Raw genomic sequence first — 22,212 nt, forward strand, 5'->3', positions numbered from 1 at the left:
AACAAATATCATCTAAAATAATATGTTATAAGTAAATACTAATAAAGTCAAGACAATCCAAACAAAATATAAAATTCATATATCAAACCAATATATAGTCACTTCAATATTGCTCACCTCATAGTTTTAGAAGTTAAAGTATTGATTAAGTTTGCATAATCAACTTGTCCAACCACTTTTCTCTCGATGGATAACATAGTCAAATCATTTAGTCCTTCTTACGACATAGTTGATCGGAGATAAGTTTTGATCAATTTTAATTTAGAAAAACTCCTTTCGACAAATGCAACTGTAACTAATATAGTCAACAAAATTTGATAAGCGATATAACATTTGGATAACAACCATCCATTTTGCTCAAATAATTCAACACGTCAATTGCTCTTTTTGATTCTCTTAGTAATGAATATCTTAACAACTTTAGTTCTAGATATAAATCTGATCCATCAACATTAGAGTACACATCATGTGTTAAAGAATCTCGAAGATTGACACATGAGTATTAGAGACCATCATCATCAATAGACTTCAATCTCTCCAAATTAAATAAAAACTCAAATGTTTCTTCATATTTTTGAAATTATTCAAACTGAATTTAAAGTGAAGAAAGAGCTTGATCAATTATAAATAGGAAGTAATTAACTCAAAATTATTCTTTAGGAGACTAGGTTACCTCTTCACTATTGATCTTATCAAATGGTCTCTTTTTTCGAATGTTGCATTTTTCTTGAAAAACAAGTTCAATTCTCATTTCACTTGCAATATGTTCAACTTCAATCAATGCTTGATCAAATCCAGATTCTCTAAACTCTTCGAGAGAAGAAATAAGTTCCTTTAACTATCTAATAGCAACATCAATATCCATATTTTTTGCTTGGAGAAAATTACTAACAATGTTAATCTCATGTAACAACTTATATCAAATTACCATTCTAGACACGAACTTTAAATTCTCAAGTTCAAATGATGTCAAACCTTCAGCTTTACTCTTCATTTTTGAGTCATAAGAAATGTTTGCCAAATCAATTAAAGCATCTCGTATTTTCAAAGTTTTATCTTTAATGGGCTTCACGCTTTCAATATGGCTTTCTCATCCTGTTTATGATAATGGCTTGACCATCAGACCTTACACATGATCTTTGAAGATTTATCATCACTTGATAGAAGAAAATAATGAATATTTACATTTATAACACCGAAGAAGGGCATTACTTTAAGACAATATTTCACCATATCACATAATGTGAGATTAAGACCGTGACATCCACATGGAGTGTAGAAAGCGGTAGGATTAATTTCAAGTAATCTATTTTATATACCCTTGTATTTTTCTTTCATATTAGATTCATTGTCATATCCTTAATGTCAAGTTCGAGATCGCTCAAAATATTTTTTAACTCTATAAAAAGCCTAATCCTTGAAGTTTCATTAACTTTCAAAAATCCAATCCAAAATTCCTTAACCGCTATTGCATTTTCTGAATCATCCACACATCTAATCACAAGGCACATCTACTCCTCGTGACTTGTATATGGAGTGCAATCAAGTATGACAGTGAAATACTATACAGGTTTAATTTTTACAACAATTGAACTCTTACTTTAGCCACCAACATCTATATCAATTCATTTTAATTTTGGGGCCCAAGATAAGTGTAATGAGTCTGTCTTTCTTGAACATGCTGAAAGTGCTCCTCCATTATTAAATCAAATTTAGCAATCATTTCAATTAGCTACAAAAAGATTTCATTATTTTCAATATAAAGCTTCTCATTATCTCCCCGAATTGCCAAGTTATTTTTTGCAATTCTTTGCATAACTGCAATTATTCTCTTCAATACATGTTTCCAATGTTCTCTCTCCTTATTAAATGTCTTTTTCTTTCGAAGTCTTCTTTCTAATTCAATCCAACTAATCATGCAATCAATATAATGTTTACTAGTTTCATGAAGATTGAGACATCAACTGATATTCTTCCAATCTTTTATCCTTCGTCAGCCAAATGACCAAATTTTATTGTAGTTCTATGAGTCTTAAATAACTTGCAATAAAAATAGAAGATCTTGTCCATAGAAATAGAATATACTAACCATCTTCTGTCACTTTTCTCACCATTTGATAATTGTCTCTTATAATGTAATGGATTGAAGTGTCTTTTGATATTATCAAGAAGAAACAAAATATCATCTTTTCTAGGACCTCTTTCAACTAGAAAGTTCCTAATATTTTAAATTTTGTCTCAATTTCCAAGATCATTTCTATTTAAGGAAACAAGATCTCTTGATTTATATCTTCATCATTGTCATTTTCATGCATATTGGCTTCACCTTTATTATTTTCAGATTATTTTAGGTCTTCATTATTAAGTTCATTCAATTCACTATGTTCCTGATCATTCAACTTATTATCAGTGTCATCCTGATTCACTTGTTCTACAACTTCTATTTACTCTGCTCTTTGGTTGCTAGTGAAATACTTATTAAGACTCCTGTTTGGTTTTGAATTAAAGCTTAAAAATTAACAACCATAACAAATTAACAACACACAACCTACCATTGTCATTGACGATATCTAAATATTTTCTGTAAACAATAAAAATAAAGAAGAAATACTTGATTTTGAAATTTTGGGAGATTGAAAAAATAAACTCTAAATATGAAATATGCTTGAAGTTGAAAGAGAAGTGTTTGCCTAGACGCTCCTTTGGAGTATTCCCCATTAATGACTAAAGTACAACCATAACAAATTAATAGCACACAACCTACCATTGTCATTGACGATATCTAAATATTTTCTGTAAACAATAAAAATAAAGAAGAAATACTTGATTTTAAAATTTTGGGGGATTGAAAAAATAAACTCTAAATATGAAATATGCTTGAAGTTGAAAGAGAAGTGCTTGCCTAGACGCTCCTTTGAAGTATTCCCAATTAATGACTAAAGTACAATCATAACAAATTAATAGCACACAACCTACCATTGTCATTGAAGATATCTAAATATTTATGTAAACAATAAGAATAAAGAAGAAATACTTGATTTTAAAATTTTGGGAGATTGAAAAAATAAACTCTAAATATGAAATATGCTTGAAGTTGAAAAGAGAAGTGCTCGCCTAGACGCTCCTTTAGAGTATTCCCAATTTTACCGAATGATATTTAAAAGTAAGATTAACAGGGTTTAATTTATGTACAAATAAATAGATAGCGGACTTCAATCTCACTCATGGGCATTAAATAATATTCATTATGGGATGTGTATGAACATAGCTATATAACCTATATTAGTTAATTTTTTAAAAAAGATTTTCGTGCCCCCTCAAATTTGTGGGTCAGAGGCATTTGTCTCACATGCTACATAAAAGGTCCAAGCCTCTGGATTGCTGATATTACGAGAAGGGTAAATAGTGACCAAATTAGTGACTGAGAATTTATTCTGTTATTAGCAATTGAATTAATACCCTGTCGTTAATTAACAATGGAATATAAATTCGATTGCTAATTTGCGACAAGATAAATATTTCATCTCTAATTCAGTTTCTAAATACTTATAGAATATTAATTCCGTCATTAAGTAGTGACGGAGTTAAACTTCCTTCTCTAATTAGCGATAGAATTAATACAGAATTAAATTTTCATTGGTAATTAACGGTGGAATTAATATTTTGTCACAAAAATAACTGAAAATCAATTGTCCGTCGCTAAAATAGAGACCGAATTAAATCTTCGTCGCCATTTTAGCGATAGAATAAAAAGTCCATTGAAATAGAACTCTAAATCCTAAACCCGTTCTCCATTTCACTTTCCCAAACTCATGTGATTCCCATATCCCGATCACTTCTCCGATTTCCTCTTTTGGCGTTCCTCTTCCTTCGGCGATCTCTTTCAGTCAATCCTCACAGTAAACTTCTCACTCCTCTCACCCTGTGCCACAGCAAGGTCTCGCTTTTGCCGAGGTCTCACCTTGGCTGCGGCCTCATAGCAACAAGTAGATTTGCAGGGAAAAATACTGCAGGAATTTCATTGTAAATCATGGAGGCTAGCAAGCTCCAATTCACGGTCACTGCACCAAAATCTTCTTCCTTCGTACCAGTATCTAATCAAGAATTCTCCCACCCTACCCTCCTATCATCTCTTTCAATCTAGCTAGATCCCTTCCACCTAAGTAGGCATGTCCTTGTGGCTAACTGACTCAGTCCCCTGTCGGCTAGAAATCCATTTTTGGATGGAGAGACAAATGACCAAATCCATTTTTATTTTAGTTGCGATTATTATCTTTTGGTGGCAACCCCGTCAATCTGTCCCAGGGCGTCCTACAATCAACACGGAGGAAATAAATCACGGATGACTACCAGTCTTTGGAATAGTGACTATCACCATAAGGGAGGTATTTACCTCGGTTTTATCGAAATTCGAACCCCAAATCTCATGATGATAATATTTCATGTGCTAGTCACTAGACCATTCTAAGACGGCCATCTATTGAGTGACGATGAGATTGTCATATATAATCTAAAATTGTTAAAATCATGAAGCATTTTTTGTCTCATGGGCCGACACAGTTTAGGCCCAAATGTGTTGGAAACAATGAAGCCCATTGTACACTTGAGCAATTGTGGCAAGAAAAAGAAAAAAAAAATATGATCATATTAAAAGAAAATAAAAATAAAAAAAGAACAACTTATTTGAAGGCACAACCTAGCTAATGATTTGAATAGCAGGAAATCCACCCAACTCTAATTATAACTAACCCACAACCTAATCAAACTGGGTGACCCATAAACAGTCTTGTACACTAATTAACTTTAATTTGGTAATTATTTATTAACTATGATATATATATGCAAATTGGAAGTGCATCACTGTGTCATCTTCATGTGCTTTTTCAGCAGCAAAAGTAAAGAGCACAAGAAAGGGCTAGCTGGTGGAGAGCTAGACATTTACGATGAATTTAATTTATATCTAAGAAAAAAAGAAAATTATAAAAAAAAATTAAAGAGATAAGTGCACATACATACACTTTTAAAAATTAATATATAGATAGAAATAAGTATTGTTCTTGTCAATCAAATCTTTCATTAGCGTACTTAAGATTAATTTCACGTCGAAGTGACCACCGAATTCATGCATTTTTTTTTTCCTGATATGGAGAAGCTTCATGTGTTTCACTAGCTTTGAACGTACGAGTCGCCTCTAATAAATGTAGGACAAATTCACTTCACTTCACATTTCACATCATACTTTTTATTGATAGGTAACATTTGTGATCATGAGTTTCTCAATCACTCTAATTATTAATGATATAAATTTAATTAATTAGTTATTCTTCTTCAATTAACATCTCTGTTGCCGTTTATAGTGGATGTCATTGTCGAATAATATAATGCACCGCTGTTTTAAAATGTTTAATGAATTGGATTTGGAATTTGGTTTATTTATTTATTTATTTATTTATTTTGCCATGTCATTGTCCTGGCCGGTTATTAAAAATATTAAATAAATAAATTAGATTTGGAAAAGTATTAGGAGAGGGAATTGATAATAAAAATAACTAATAACTTACTATTGACTTTGGGATCGATAATCTCAAAGAAAGTGTTCTATATACGTAAAATTAAAATAAAAATAAAAATAAAATGAAATAGCCGAATCGAATTATTTCCGACTTTTACAAAATGATATTCTAGTTGACAATTGGAATTCCACAATTAAATAAATAAACAAAATTGCTCTATGATAAATTGGAATAATTAATTTTATAGGAAGGTGATGGCGGTAATTATTAGAAAAATGTGGGACCGTAGATCTCTGGCATATGGTTGGTGGTGGCGGCTGGGGACCACCGCAGCTGGCGCGGGGCCCAATTCCAGCCATTGATTAATTTCTAATGATGCGATCGAGACTTGACTCGATTCAGGGGGAATGGACAACGGAGTTATAAATTTTAATTGTAATTAATAAAGAAAAATAAAAACTTCAAAAAAAAAAAAAGCATAATAATTTTGATTAACCAAACAAATTGCGATAAAAAAATAGTTTTGTTATTATTTATTTATTTATTTATTATTAATATCTTTTAAGATGAAAGTAATGGAATAAAGTCCAAATTATTTATATAAATGTTATTTTTTTTTATATTACATCTACGTTGTTGGGCAAGATTATAAAGGTTTAAGTGAAAATTCGCTTTTCTTTTTCTTTTTACTTTTTGATAAATTGATATTAGAATTTCAATAAATAATCATAAAATTATATTTATTAATCTTCTCTTATCTTGTTAGGATAGGATTTTGAAAATAATAATTATTATTATAAAACTTTCTTAAATATTTAAATATTGAAACAAATTTAAAATAATAAAGCAATTTATTTTTTATTCTAAGAAAACTAAATTTACTTAATAGATTCGCTCTGAAAATAATTAATTAAGTTGGGGAAAAAAAAGAAAGAGAAAAGAGCAGGAGGAGAAGGGGAGGACGAATGGAAACTGAAAGAAACTGAAAATAAAAATAAAAAGTAAAGAAAAAGGCGAGAGAAAGAAGAATAAAAGGGAGGCGCGAGGCGGCCAAAAAAAGCAAAGAAATCATCTGCTCGCGTAGCTCGAAGTGGATGGATGCGACCGTGATTTGGGCACACTCGCCGACAAGATCGCGGTGACGAATCTAATCGAAGAAGTGGAAGATAACTCACTCTTAGGAGGAGGAGGAGGAGGAGGAAGAGGAATATGAGCTGCGGTGCGAGGGAAAAGTGAAGAGGACTGATCATTCCTAGTTCAAGCGCATATTTTGATGTCCCCTTCCGCTTGATCCTCGATTAATCCTCCTCATGTAAGTTGGAAAATTTTTCTTGGATATTTATTGGTTGTTGCTTTCCGTTGCGGTGGTTGGGGATGATAGGTACCCTAAAAAAGTGTTTTTCAGCTGATGTTTTTTCGAGGATTCCGTTGGATTCGATTTTTTTGCCTCTCTGAGTAGGTGTAAATTGTATAGAAGAGAGCAAGGAGTAGAATTGGAAACTTCTGGTGCGAATTGGGAGATCTATGTCTGTGTTTTTTTTAGGGTAGGGTTTTATTGCTTGAAGGTCCTTTTGTTTTGTATTTCGTGATTGGTTTGCTTGCCCTTCCCTGTTGCAACTTTCTCATTCATTGATATTCAAGGGTTTCAATCTTCCTCTATGGAGAGATTGATGATCAAGTATATTGATTGTTGTTGGTGTTCCTTGATAACATGGAAAATATTAGTACTTCTTTGAGAATTTTCTGTTTTTTGGGGGGTTAGTTTTTGATTGGTTAATTTAGCTATAGAAATAGCTCTCTGGATGGATATTTTGTTGCCAAAATTTCTTTGTGTTGATGTGTGAAGATGGGTTTTGTTTGTCTTGCTCATGGTTCTAATATCGTTTTTTTTTCCTTTTTCTCTCTGTCTAGCAAATTGTGAATTCCTAAATTTGAGAAGCTCATAGATTGTTGTTCTGCCGGAAGGTCTGAATTTTTCATAGACATGCTGGAAAATGAGTCATGTTTGATCTCAAGAGCATTGCCGAGCTCCTGCGAGGAAGAATCAAAATGGGCTTATATGACATTCAACCTCTTGGAGATTACGACCAACAAACGCCCCCAACTTGTCGAACCATCAGGGCTAAGCCAAGATGCTGCAGTAAAGAAACTTAAATATGAAGATCAATCAGAGCCTTCCTTGCAAGAAGAAACAACATGCTCTTTGGATAAATCTGATTGTTCAAATGATGATGACAACCAACATTGTTATTCTAGCTCTCTTATAAGCCAAATTGGCCGCGACACGTCTATAAAATGTCTGCTCCACTGCTCTCGGTCACACTATGGCGCCCTTGCATCCCTCAATCGGGCTTTTAATTCCCTGATTCGCTCGGGTGAACTCTACAAGTTACGACGGAAGGATGGGATTATTGAGCACTGGGTGTATTTCTCTTGTAACGTGCTTGAGTGGGAAGCATTTGATCCATATTGCAGGCGCTGGATTACCCTTCCAAAAATGCCTCAGAATGATTTCTTTATGCACACTGATAAAGAGTCTTTGGCTGTGGGAACTGAACTTCTTGTTTTTGGAAAGTACTTCACCTCTTACATTTCTCATATAGTACTAAGATACAGCCTTTTAACAAACTCTTGGTCCCAAAGTATCGAAATGAATTGCCCGAGGTGCTTGTTTGGATCTGCTAGTTTCGGGGAGAAAGCTATTATAGCTGGTGGCACAGACGCTCAAGGTACTATATTGAGTTCTGCAGAACTTTACAATTCTGAGACTCAATCTTGGGAAACTCTTCCTAGTATGAACAAACCCAGAAAGATGTGTTCAGGTGCCTTCATGGACAATAAGTTCTACGTCATTGGTGGAATGTCTAGCCCTACCGAATTCTTGACGTGCGGTGAAGAATATGATTTGATCAAACATACATGGAGTGTCATCCCAAATATGTCTGCAGGGCTCCATGGGCCTAGTGGTGCACCTCCACTTCTTGCGGTAGTTAATAATGAACTATATGCAGCTGATTATGCAGAAAAGGAGGTCAAGAAATATGATAAGAAGAATAACTCTTGGATCACTTTGGGAAGATTGCCGGAAAGGCCAGATTCAGTGAACGGTTGGGGCATAGCTTTTCGGGCTTGTGGTGATAGAATTATAGTTATTGGTGGACAACGGGTTCTTGGAGGAGGGATGATTGAACTTAATTCATGGACACCGAGTGATGGCCCCCCAAATTGGAACATGATTGGCACCAAGCACTGTGGGAACTTCGTGTATAATTGCACTGTGATGGGCTGCTGAGATTTCTGGAAAAATTGTTCTATGTTTATTCACCAAATTGGCATAAACTGTTGATTCTACCAGCATAAGCATAATCTCTGTTTTTCTTTTAACGTCTACACTCACCATTTGGTAGACTCTTTCTAAGAAACTATTAAAACTTATCTTCATTATTCTCCAATTACAAAATCTTCCAGATCCAATTTAGACCAACTCTTTAATTACCCTTTTTTTTACTCGAGAGTATTCTTGGAGATAATGCAGTCAAACCATTCAAAATAATCTAGTGAACCAATCTGTTCTTAGGATTTTTCATATGTTTATTATCTGTTTATTGTGTTGTTTTATCGTTGCATTGTTATTGAGTTACTTTGATGAAATAAAGTTGGTCATTGAATTCTCTTGCAGTGTTTTTGTACGGCTGTTCAGCTTGAGTTGGTTAAAACAGTTTTTTGTCTCCTAATTTTGCTAGTGTTCTGATATGATAATTGGACATCAAAATACTTAATAGTTGATATGTAGCAATATTTGGTATTTTTAACTTTGAAATATTATGCCTTTCATTTTTGATTCATTCCATAATAAGTTCTCAAATGCTTAGACTAATTGAAGCATGATGACACCACTGTATACTGGTTCCACCCACAAAGAAGATTTTTTTTGTTTTATCACCAAAAAAGCATAACCATTCTTGATTCTTGTATTATTTCAGCTAACCTTTTGCTTCTCTGATCACCGTCACCTGTCTTAGATATGCGCATTCTAGTTCCACTATCTGATGAAAAACAAAGTTTTCTTCTTCAAAGTTCAATTTCAGTTTCTCCTAGAAACATGATAAACATAGATTTTGCTAAAAAAAAAAAAATCATATAGATATATATAACTTGCTTCAGAACACTGATAAATGTATTGTATTTCGTATGATCATTTTATTTGCTTCCTGTTTGAAATTTGTTCCTAATTATAAAAGATGTTTCAGAAACTGTTTTTGAAGTGGAAAAGTTGTAGCTTTCCAGCGTTGGGCAGACATGGAAAACACTCTTTGGTGCAAGATGCTCCATGTGGTCATTAATTTCATGAATTGTGTGGTTGAAAGAAGTCTCGATGGTTTTTTCCTGAATTGCTGCGTTGTGCAACTGTCCTAAACTAAACTACTATGAAAGAATTCTTGGTATCAAATTGAGAATTAAGTTTTGCTTTACTCAGTTTCTTTTTTAAAGAAACAAAATTAGAAAAGTATTTCTTGTTTCTCGGTGTAGAAAATCCATAATTTTCTACGTCAATCCAACCTATTATGTCTGGCAAATGATCAAACAATCTTGAGTTCCGATGTCATCAAATTTAGGATTACGGCATCGTTAAATGTAAATCCATCATGAATTTAATTTAAATTAAAAATACAAAAAAAAAAAAAACATAGGAAAATGCTGACTTTAGAGAAACAGATGTAATAATGGTCTGTAAAATGGCACATGCCATTCTTCTATCGATTTATCCTTTTTTCGTTGGATGCAAATCCGATGGAGACGTTCATAAAGATTATAGGAATTGTATTTATTTCATGCCTCGTATAGACTCAATTGGTTACTTTTATTTGACCTAATCACAAGGGTTCAAGTGTTGGTCATTCTCCATTATAATCTAGGTCTACGACAACATTGACAAGTGGACGACGCACAAACAAACGACGTTAGTCCAAGGCACAAGCTAAGCAATCGCTGCATGTCTCAGAAAAGGATCGACATCGTACAAATTAACCCTTTCCTTTTGTTTTAACATAACTATTAAAGATTCAAGTGGTGGGCATATTTCATTGCAAACTTTGGTCCCCCACTACACAACACGTAAGAATGTCTGTGTAAACTACAAACTAAGTGGTGCGATATAAGGATCATTCTGGTGAAATTTTACACCCCAAGCCAAAATTTACATCAATTCCATCCCTTAATCCTTTCCCTTCACTTGGCAATGCAAATGTGAGCCATAAGTTAAGGACAATCTGTTGAAACTTTACGTCTCCATGTCACCCGTAAAAGGAGAGGATGTCGACCCCAACAACCTACCAACAACTCCACTCCTTGCCTTCTGTCATGGGCATGGTGGTAGTTCAGAACCACTTGTGGCGCCTCGAGACCAATCCCCAGGAAAAAAAAAAACAACAGGACGATCATCTGATACAACTTCTTTTGATCTAGATCCCAACAATAAATTTAATCTCACGCAATTTGGGATTGTTGCATACTTTTCAAGAAAAATAAATGCTAACAAGAAACGCCAAGACGAGTTGACACGATAGTATAATGAGAATTTGTACGGTATAATGATGTGGTTGAAAATTTCCAACACAAACAGCAATCTGGGGCAAACTTAAAATTGTCCTATCCGACAAAAAGTAACATACAAATTTATCCTATTAGTGAGCATGGAATTTACCATCGAAAGAAATAATTATAGACAAATAGGCAAATAAGTTTCCAGTGTTATGTATGCTGACCACCGGATTAGGCTTTGGACATGCAGCCTCCATAAATATTTGACAACGACGAAAAGAATAATATAAATATCATCGGCAAAAATAAGCAAGAAAAAAGATTTTAAAAAATGATGTGGTCTTCAGGTAAATTACGAGTGGATGGAAGATACAAAGCATGTCAGACTGAGACAGGAAAAAGTCAGGATCTTATTGTTAATGGAGTAAACCAAAGAGGAGAGGCAAAATAGACAAACCAACCGCACAAGAATTCTTCAAGGCTGTGGAGACAATTTGCATGTGGCTATTTCCATAATTGTCCTAATTGACTGTCGTATTGTGATGCAACCATCAACTAGTTATGCGCAACACCCACCAGCGGTTGATAGGGATATTTACATTTACCGGGAGGAAAGGGTGAGGGAGAATTCATGGCTATCGGTGGCTCTATGTCAATCAACCTGTTCTTTCTCTAGATGATGCAGAGGCAGAGGCAGAGGCAGAGGCAGAGGCAGAATTTTCACCACTGAGAATAGTGTATGTCTGCTGAAGCCTAAATCGATTTTCTGCCCACCATTCCTTTGCCTGTTGTTCGCTGAATCTTTTCCGACTGCATATGAAACAGACAGATTTTTTTACAATACAAAGGAAGATGTTTCAGAAATGCAATTTGAAGGTACACAAAGAAACACATGCAGCTGAAACCAAGTCAACTTGGAAACCAAACCAGACCAGCCAGCTAAAATTTGTTTGGTTCAACTAATGCAAGTCTGCTTGATCCAAGAGATGCAGGTAATGAAATGAAAGTGTTTACCTATGAATATAAAGTGTACGGAGATAGGTAGACGTGCCTTAATAAAATTACAACTCAAAGAAGTATCAGGAAATATGGTATCAGGACATGTATGCATGAGGACCGAAGTCATGAAATGTGACATGGTTGAGATATTTTGCATACCTAAAACGCACACGCTTGAGACATTTATGACTTCCATTCAAAGAAGATATGGTGAAGTAAACACCTGGTTCAGCCTGTTCAACCCATTCTGCAGCCTCTGACACTTTGTTGTTTCCATTGAACAACACTGGATTACTAGTGCAGCCATTTGACTGGGGCAAATGGGTAGCTAGCAAGTTGGTTGACTTATTGTCACGGAAATAAAGTTTTGATGAATATGTTGGACAGGCATATTCATCACTGGATACCAGGAACCCCTCCGGTACCTTCTCAGCAATGGCTGTCAGCTGCCAAGCATAAAAAAGAAATTATAGTCAAAGGTCCATTGAATAATGCAGCAGGAACAGACCTTTGCTGCAATTAGCAATTATAGTTCAGGACACAATGAAGCAAATTAGCATTTGTAAAGAACCTGCAAGCTAGTAGATGAGTTGTATGGCAACTTAAAATGCTCAACTCATTGAAACTAGATAATAATAGTGATTAATGGAGAGGTCGACTGTAAAGATGCTACATCTTAATATATTGCTTCCTATGTATAAAAATTCATCATCAGAGTTAGATACATATATGAGCGGAGCAAATCGAATAGGTCAGAAAACATCCCAGCTAAACACAACTGATCAATCAGCTACTAGTTAATAGAAGCACATGTTTTAAGTTCCACTGATTAATCACCTAGTTAATTTTCTCCCAGTTGCAAGAACCATGTGCCTATAATGAAATCCATCTTTATTACCTAGGTGGATGAATAGGAGAGAAAATGACAAGAGAGTTTTACTGATTTGATATATCATAATGCTAATTCTGCAGGTAGTCATTTCTAAATGTAAGAAAATAGTTTTTTTTGAGAAGTATGAGTGTGTGGTTCATCATTAGTGTTCAGTGAATTAGATGCTTCAATGATTTGTTTTCTTACATAGAAATATGATGGAGACAATATCCAATATGGATGAGATAACCAAGAAGCCATGAAGGATACCAGGAATTTTAGTCTGAAATTTTGGAGGAAAATTTATTATATTAAGAACACTTAAGGTTGTTCATTCACCATTGCGAACCCTGAGGTTCAAATAAGAAGATTATCATGAAGAGCAAGCTGTACCTGTGAGGTAAGAGACCTGATGACCTCCTTTGCAGCTTTGCACTTTGCAGTTTCTTCACATGCTATTGCCTTTGCATCTATCAACTCTCTTGTTGCTTTCTGCAGTTCTACTTCTAGAATTTGTGACTTAGACATTAGCTCATCTACCTACAGAAGAAAAGTTCCAATTTGTGATACATAACATATCAATGATTCATACAATGCACAATGATGCAGATTTCAAATGGAAAAGCTTCATAAACATAGAAATAAGCAAGGGTGTAAAATGTGTGCAGTTGATCCTTGCATATTCAAAAAGAAAAAATGCAAATACTAGGAGAAATCAATAATTGTCCACAAGGCAAGTGACACTGACATTCATATTTCAATGTTTCATAAAATAATGTGCAGGTTCTTTTGGTGATCAAACCTGAAGCATGCATAATTTGAGCTAACAATATGAAAGTACCTGAGCCTGTAACTTGGCTACTTCTTGTTCTAGATCCTCAGTAATTGGCAAACATGTAAGATTAGTTGCAGTCCTTGTAGGTACCAAGTGAGGTGAGCTTAGCTTGCATGATGTAGGAGATGATGAACGAGAAGAAACTCTTGAACCAGGAACAGAAGCAGAAAATATCTTCCTTGAAGATGGTTGAAGAAACTTTGAAGAGGTAGATGGGTATAAATTTCCCAATTGATGCAGGATTGAACGACGACCATTAATTGATTCTTTGGAACCTCTGCTTTCACCTTTAAAAGATTCAAGTGAGGAGAGCCTAGAAAAATTCCCTTGCACTTTAGAACCATATGTATCTCTGTCAGCCGAGTCACCACTCATCTGGTTTCCAATTTGATATCTTGGTCCTCTTGGTTTCATACCGTCCGCTATCACTTTCTTAAGCTTTGTATAGCATTCATCACATACACGATACGGCTTGTTAAAATTTGGTGCCAAAGAAGCTTTGGCAGATTTTCTACTGCTACATGCTTTGCAAAAAACTAACCCACAGTTATAACAATTATGACGCTTTCTTCTGAAACCAAAAGGGAGATGACAGCCAGCACAAATAGACTGATCTGCACTGCATACCCACTTATGAAGACATATGGCAGCAGTAAAATTTACACCACACACAACACTCTTCACTGGTTTGTCCTTCAAAGCTTCAACAAGAGTTGGCGTGCTGCGATCATCATTGTCTCCATGGCCTAAACGACCATTTGCTCCCTTTCCCCAGGTGTAAACCTCAGTTTTTGAAGTTAATACAGCAACATGATAAGAGCCACATGATATCTCGTCAACGAAACTACTCAAAATTTTACCCCCAACACGGCGAGGAAGTTTACCATCTGATTCTGGATTACCAAGTTGTCCATAGGCATTACTTCCCATCACATAAACATGTCCAGATGTTGTTAAAGAAATAGTTATGTCATGTCCACAAGCCACTTTACAGACACCATCAGAAAGGGAAGTGATGCATGTTGGAATGAATCGAGGTTCTCTATCACCATGTCCAAGTCGACCTTTATCACCATCTCCCCAAGTGAATAATCTCCCTACCGAAGAACAACCTGAATCAGATGCATCCAAACTTTCTACAATGGCAGCAGTGTGCCAAACACCACATGCTGCATGAACAGTTCGCATTCCTTTTAAAGCTTCAACTTCTCTTGGTATATTTGTGCTTCTACAATCTCCATGACCTAGAGCACCAAACATTCCATCACCGAATGTAAATAGCTGGCCAGTAGATGTCAAAATAGCTGTATGCCATGGTCCACAGGATACTGATGACACATGCAGATCTTCCAATGGACCACCTACTCTTTTAGGAATCCAGTGACTTGCATCACTCCCATGCCCCAGGAGCCCTGAACTGTGAATACCATCACCCCATGAATATAAATCCCCAGACAAAGTCACAGCACACGTATGATATTCTCCACATGCTACGAGTTCAACATTCAATCCACCTAAACCATCAATAAGTTTTGGCTGGGAAACATCAGAATGTTTTCCATGCCCAAGCCTTCCTCCAGATTCCTCTCCCCAACTGAAGACTTCTCCTTGTCTGGTTACTAAAACTGCATGGCCCCTACCACAAGCTATATTGTGAACATCAAGAAGTACAGCTGATTCCAAGGCTTTAGGCAACATTGCATCCATATTTGTGGTAGATAAATTTCCAGTCCTTTGCAGACCACCCCCAAGTAACCCATCGCCTATACCTTCACCCCAAATAAAAACATCGCCTAATGCATCAAAGCTGTCGTGACCTGATCCATGGCTTGAAGAGCTAACGGCGCTGGATAAACTCACTCTAACATTATCAGTCGCAGAACCCTGGCCATATGAAACATCTGTAGCTCCTGATGAATATGAATAAGTAGGTTTACAAAGAGAGTCTGAATGAAACGAATCCTTAGTTGGTGCAGTACATAATATCACGTCGGACAACACCTTTCCTAAACCATTGATTGGTTGGCTCACATATGGAATATCGACTTGTTGGTCATCAATGGAATCCTGAAAAAATAACAAGAGATATTCTGTAAGCAACAAAAATATGAAACTTCAAAAGTTTACCATGCATAAACTTGTCAAACCTTATGGAAAATACTGCTGCAGCTGATGGGTGATGTAAATTGAGAAAATTTCTGAAAATAAGCATGAGGACTATCAGACGAACTTCTATCACCTTTTGATTCCAATCTCAATTTTCGGTAATTTCCATTCGAGATCAAAGTCCTCAAGCCAACAAACCAGACTTCTGCTTCATCCTTGTCTTTGCAGATCTGTGAAGGGGAAATAAATGTCGAAGGTTTATTAGGAAACACACTTCGAAAAGTGCATAATCTTAATCGCATACTGCGCAATATATTGTTAGGCTGTGTTTATTTTGGACAATATTTTTCAATTTTATTTTTCCTTTTCAAAGAAAAGGAAAATATTATTGAAAATACATATAATAGTAGTTTTACAAGAATAAGTACAACAACAACCAAACTTTATCCCCCACTAGGTGAAGTCGGCTTACAAGAATAAGCAGAACCGAAAAATATAATATGAATAATTTTTATAGATCTTCTGTCAGATAATTAAAAAATACAGTTTTGTTTTAACCATATTTTTAATTGTAAAATTGCTATCAAACATGTGATCAGAAATAATCCTCTTGTCAACAAAAAGGGAAACGGAAAATTGTGGGGTTTTTTCTTCCAAAACAAACGCAGCTTTAAATGGCCACTGCCAGAGGAGAAACTACAGACCATTATAGAAGATATAAGAACAAAATAGTCCAACCAGGAGGTAAAATTGAGAAATAAGAAAGAATACATACCAAATCAAGTGATCTGTCATTGTATATAAGTGAAAATGACTGATATTCTTTATCTGGTCGTGGATACCGCTGAAATATTGCCTGAAAATATTAAAGGGGAGCTCACAATTGCTCTTATGATACCACACACACACACAAAAACTTATTAAGTCATTCATTACTCAGCAACGTAACAAAATGCCATATGTCCCAACTATTTGGGCACTAAAAGGGATTTTATTGCTGCTATCAGGTTCATACAAGTAATATCCAATTTGTTTGAGTGGCCTATGATAAGTTGCTTTAGTCTATTAATACTTTACTCGTACATTTAACTCTAATTATTCAACTTGTCAGAACATATTTATCTATTCTTAACTTATGTTCTGGTATTTTATCATCTATCAAGAGTACAACTAACTCTTCATGAATAACATGCAGACACTATCAACTTTACTATAACTTTTCATGTTGTGCCTTTGTTGCTAAACCCTCACTGATGAATAATGACTGGCAACTGCAATAATAATAATAAAAAAAATAGATACTAGCATACTAGAATTTGCCACTAGAAAGTAATGCACAATCAGCAAACTTTCATGTCCATTTGTGTTGTCTGCAATTGGCATGGGAAGAAGAAAAATAATAATGGAGTGGATGTATTATAAAAAGGGCAGCCCGGTGCACGAAGCTCCCGCCATGCAGGATCCTGTGGAAGGATCCTACGCAGTCTTACCCTGCTTTTTGCAAGAGGCTCACATGACAACAACTTTACCGTTGCGCCAAGGCTCCCCTTCGAGTGGATGTATTATCTAACATATAAAAAGTAGCAATGAAAATAATGTCCAATGCAAGCTCTTGATGTGTGATATAGGAAACAGGTGATAGTCATACAAATTGAATAAACCCATATGAAGATATAGACTTACGGTACGTTGCCCTGGTATGATTTTTGAAACTTGACTAAGTTTAAGTTGCTTCTCGTCTCTTCCAGAATACCAAATAAGTGTAGCTTCATCCTGAAAAATGAACAAGACAAAATAATCATAAAAATCTATTACACCAGAGTATAGACAATCTGATGTATAGACAGAAATAGCTTCATGATTACTCGTTAAAATTGTACAGTAACTGACCACATAAAAGGACCAAGTAGTAAGGAAAATTGAAAGCAAAAAATGATACACCATCCATGAAACATAATGAAACAACTTACATTAGAAAGCTGAAAAGGACAGAATTTTGGCTTCCCTCTTCGACCATACTTCAATAGATATGCTCCTTTCTTCAACGCTGTGATTGCCTGGTCATTCTAAAGATTTAGCATCAATAATATAGTACGGGGACTCTGAAAGGGGTTCTATCATATGCAACTGTGCTTGTGCCTTGCACATAAAGGAAATGAAAAAATAAAAAAAGAAACAGGGGTTGCGAAAAACATAAGTTGAGCACAAGATCAATGTTTAGAAGTTAGCACCAAGAAATTTAATTTGTGAAAAGATCATATTAATTTGTGCTTTATTATATGATGTCATCCGTATGTTTCTGCATGAGTTGCCTAAATTACTAATTGAACTGACATGTATTTTTGTAAGCTTCAATATTTTCTGCTTAAGGTCCCTAGCTGTAACAATTAGAATTGTATGGTAAAGTACCTACTTGTGATTTTCCATGATTTCATATTGTCGCTGTTGTTCATATTTGATATTCCCTATCCTTTGTTTCTCTATTTCTATCCTTACAATTAAAAATAGTATTAAATCACTATAAGATTCAGACAGACATCACCAGGAACAAAATATCCAAATGGTCGAAATGTCTTCAACTAATACTATAGCAAAATAAAATACTCTGAATTTCACTGCTGAATATTACTGAAAGTAATATATTGATGATCTATTTGTTAGTTATTTTTGTTTATCAATAGATCTGTTAGAAGCCTATCCCACCTAGTGGGATAAGGTTTGGTTGTTGTTGTAAGAGATCTCTTAGGTGAGGAGCTAAATTTAGGAAATATGCAACTTTTTTAGTATTGATGGTAACTCTATGTGTGTTTAGGTTTTTTCTTTTTGCTCTTTGACCTACCATATACCCAGACATTTTGCTGGTACGTAGTATATCTAGCAAGTCTATGCAAATAGAACATATTCGCATGTTTTGATTGTTTAGAAGCTAGGTCACTAGCATAAACCTATTAAAAGTCATGACTATTCAATTAACAAAACATTTTTCTTCAAATATTAGTCAGATACGATATTAGCCAGGGGAGATAAAGCATAATTACGTTATCTACATCCAAGAGAAAAGAAGGAAGGAGAGCATAGAGGTGTAAGAGGAAAGAATACGATGGAACTAGTAACTGATTGTGAATCAACAATTTCAACAAAAGAACCAGTACATACACAGTATTTTTTTAATTACAGATTCACATCAAGTCTCGGAAATAGCCTTTGCAAAGCAGGGTAAGGTTGCGTATAATAGACCCTTCTTCGAGATCCCGCATTGGTGGGAGCTTCTTGCATTGACTGCCTTTTATTACAGATTCACATCATCTTTCTTCTCCTTCCCACCCAGGTCAACAACCTGCAGACTTTTGTTTGCCTCATCCTTCAATGTTTTTCTTCAAACCTTTATTCTTTTGCTTACAGTTCTATCACTTAAAGTCAACTTAGCATGAAAATGCTTATAATAACAGAGAGGTTGTACCTAACAAAATAAGGAAGGAAGACTCACAAATACTAGGAAATATCTTAAACTAGGGTTTTATCAAGGAAATATACTAAACTCACTTCTTCAATATCAACAAAAATTGCAAAAGAAATCCATGTGTTGATAATTCTTTGCTAGTTCTGTTTATTTCTAAAGAGATCTGTTAAGAGAGGAGTTAAATTTAGGAAATATGAACTTTCTTAAGACTGGCGGTCTCTCTATATATGTTGTATCAACATATGAATGCATTACATATGTTGTCATGGAAATCTTTCTTCTCCTTGACATTGAAGGTAAGAAAACTAATATAAATTTTCATTTAATTATTACTTGTGAGTGTGACACAACTAGAACAACAATACTAACTTTGGAGTTACTAATATTGAAGATCCCAGAGAGAACTATCAGATTGATCAATGTCCAAGAGAACCTTTAAACCAAGAAAGATATAGTGTCAGAATGCAATAGCCATCTATACTGGAGATGAAATGGAAATTGTCAGAGTTGTACAAATGCATTACAATTTTCTTCAAATGAAACAGAAGTTCTGTTATATGCTGACTGAGTGTTATGCTAATTGGTAGGCACAATATTGAGGGTCAATTGGCAGGTGTGTTATTGATAATTTTTTCCCATACAAGGAGAGAAAGTAATGGGAGATTCCGACTAAGACACAATGGTAGAGAAGAAACGATGTGTCACCGAAAATAAGCATTATGAGCATTGTATTAACTACACTAGTAAAATACCCTGCAACTTATACTGGACAAGTCACGAGACCATCAACAATATTTAAAGAACAACCTTAATGACTAACTAAAAGAGCAACAGAAATATGAAAAAGCATATCCTAATGTGACTAAGCAGATCTTGTAAGAAATCCAAAAATCTCCCTTCTGTTGCTTACACAGAAATGGCTTCATGGAGCTTTATCTTGCTTAGTTAGTTAAACTCTTAAGAGGTAAATCCAGTCTGCTAATTAACAAGGCTCGCCAAGATGAGTTTCTCATTGGGTTATTATACAGTTAGCTACTGAAGGACAATGGCTCGCAAATCCATTCAAACCTCAGGAGCTTATACAATCATGATCGATCCTAGGCCTAAAAGATCTCAAGTTCCTAAATCATAAACTAATGCTGAATACATCTCTAAAAGCATCCACATTAGACTCCTTAAACAAAGATTTTACCTTAAATTTTACATTTTACATAAAAAAACCTTTACATCAACTACCTACCCATTCCCTAAATTTAGATTTTATAAACAGTACTTCTTTAAATTTGGATAATGAAATCCATTTCCTAAACATTAAAAAATATTATCTCCTCTAATTCTCACTTTCCACTTCCACATTTGTCATTTCATAGATAATAATAAACAAATATAGAGGAGAGAGAAAGAAATTTTAAAAAATAAAAATATGGTAAATTATAGGGAAGTTGATGTATTGTGTAGTGAAAAGTGATTATCCAAATTTAATAAAGTAGTTCTTCTATCCTAAATTTTAAATTTTGGATAGGAATCTGACATGAATGCTCTTAGGTTCTCAAGGACGACCCACATTATTTAAAACTAACATTATGCAGAAATCAAGAATTGAAAAGACTGCTGGTTTGATTCTCCTCGTTTATATTTACTTCGGGTAATCTGGCACAGTTTGATTGGAATACCTCAGTCTTTTTTTAGAAGCCAATAGGAAAAATAAATAATCACAGTTCAGAGAGAAAGAGAAACAGAAAAATAAATAAATGAAATTGCTAGAATGCTACCTGCTCAACATCCCTCTCAACCCGACCATTTCTTAGAGGATCTGCCATTCACCTAACGCTACCAGCGTTAAACAGCATATGCACAATGAAGGAGCCTTGGCTGCATAGTGGCAAGAAGATAAATGGCTTCTGCATAGAATCTTCCACAGCCCCATAAACGGAATCACAAGATCGTTCGTTTATGGAGAAAAACTCCACATTATAATTCACTATACCCCGCCGTGAGCTATACACTCCACTTCCGACCAAATCAGTTGCAGGATGAACTATTGTGTAAGCTGCAACTAAGGTCTCCCAATTCCAATGTATCGCAACGCCGGACTCTTCCGCCCCAAAGTGCGAAGAAAAACAAAGTGCCGCGCGATCCTGAGAGGAATTTCTAGTTCCCACAACCCGAGCGATGTTAGTGACAGAGACCACAGCGGAAACAACTCAGAGATCTTGACAGAAACCCTAAAAAGCGGGTATTCCCCAAAATGAACTCCAAAACTCCCCGAAACAGAGCGCGATGAACAAGACCTCGATTCCAAGACGATAGGAGGATCATCTGAGTGATGCTCTAATCTACGACGACAGTGCCTGAATCTGGGGCCACCCAGCTGGGACGAACAAGAGCAATTGATAGGCGAAAGATACGGGGGAGTTCCGCAGGGTGGAACCGCAAGGTGTTCGAGGATCTACGCCCACACGAAAGGGAAGCAAGCTGCGACCGAGAGCTCCTCCTGCCGACGGAGAAGAAGGACAGAAAGATGCAAGAAAGAAGGGAAGCGGAGAGAGAGACGCGACGACGAATTCAAATGCTGGGGCTTCCCCTGCGATTTGCTAACGTGCGCCTCTGCAAATCTCTTCCCCTCCTTCGGTAATTAAGAACACGTCGGCAGCTAAACCCCGTTAAAGCTGAGATCGATGCACATTAAATAAGAGTCGATGTACTCGCACCGAGGTCATTTACCCAAGTCTGTCTGCTTTCGGAATCGCAATAGGGTCCACCGGAGACGACGTCGTTGTAGTGACTGGGTTGTACGAGGATAGAGGAATGGGGATGCGACACGGGGCCGTGGAAGATTCTCCTACTAAATTCGTGGCGAGCCACCCCTGCCATTTTTTTTAATATT

The 22,212-nt window shown here is 35.5% G+C and overlaps 2 protein-coding genes across 5 annotated transcripts; one reads left to right on the forward strand and one right to left on the reverse strand.

Moving 5' to 3' along the window:
• The first annotated feature begins 6,444 nt into the window (after window positions 1–6,444).
• Window positions 6,445–9,176, forward strand: LOC121967751 (F-box/kelch-repeat protein SKIP11-like). 2 transcript variants are annotated; one of them, XM_042518170.1, is made up of 2 exons: window positions 6,445–6,825; window positions 7,479–9,176. In XM_042518170.1, coding segments are annotated over exons 1-2 (1,329 nt in total). In that variant the 5' UTR covers window positions 6,445–6,823; the 3' UTR covers window positions 8,806–9,176. The 2 variants fall into 2 exon arrangements, with proteins under 2 accessions (XP_042374104.1, XP_042374105.1); XM_042518171.1 differs by having other exon boundaries at window positions 6,446–6,825; window positions 7,425–9,174.
• A 2,036-nt stretch (window positions 9,177–11,212) lies between these two features.
• On the reverse strand, window positions 11,213–21,991 carry LOC121967752 (PH, RCC1 and FYVE domains-containing protein 1-like). Of its 3 annotated transcripts, none has more exons than XM_042518174.1 (9): window positions 21,098–21,991; window positions 17,836–17,931; window positions 17,549–17,638; window positions 16,641–16,721; window positions 15,907–16,095; window positions 13,766–15,826; window positions 13,318–13,464; window positions 12,277–12,499; window positions 11,213–11,864 (listed from the first exon to the last, which is right to left on the reverse strand). In XM_042518174.1, exons 1-9 carry the CDS (start codon window positions 21,143–21,145, stop codon window positions 11,707–11,709), a joined length of 3,093 nt encoding a protein of 1,030 aa, XP_042374108.1. In that variant the 5' UTR covers window positions 21,146–21,991; the 3' UTR covers window positions 11,213–11,706. The 3 variants fall into 3 exon arrangements, with proteins under 3 accessions (XP_042374108.1, XP_042374106.1, XP_042374107.1); XM_042518172.1 differs by having other exon boundaries at window positions 12,213–12,499; XM_042518173.1 differs by having other exon boundaries at window positions 12,213–12,499; window positions 17,836–17,922; window positions 21,098–21,990.
• Between the last annotated feature and the right edge of the window lie 221 nt (window positions 21,992–22,212).

This window comes from Zingiber officinale, chromosome 3B (assembly GCF_018446385.1).
Source record: "Zingiber officinale cultivar Zhangliang chromosome 3B, Zo_v1.1, whole genome shotgun sequence".
NCBI classification, from domain to species: Eukaryota; Viridiplantae; Streptophyta; class Magnoliopsida; order Zingiberales; family Zingiberaceae; genus Zingiber; species Zingiber officinale.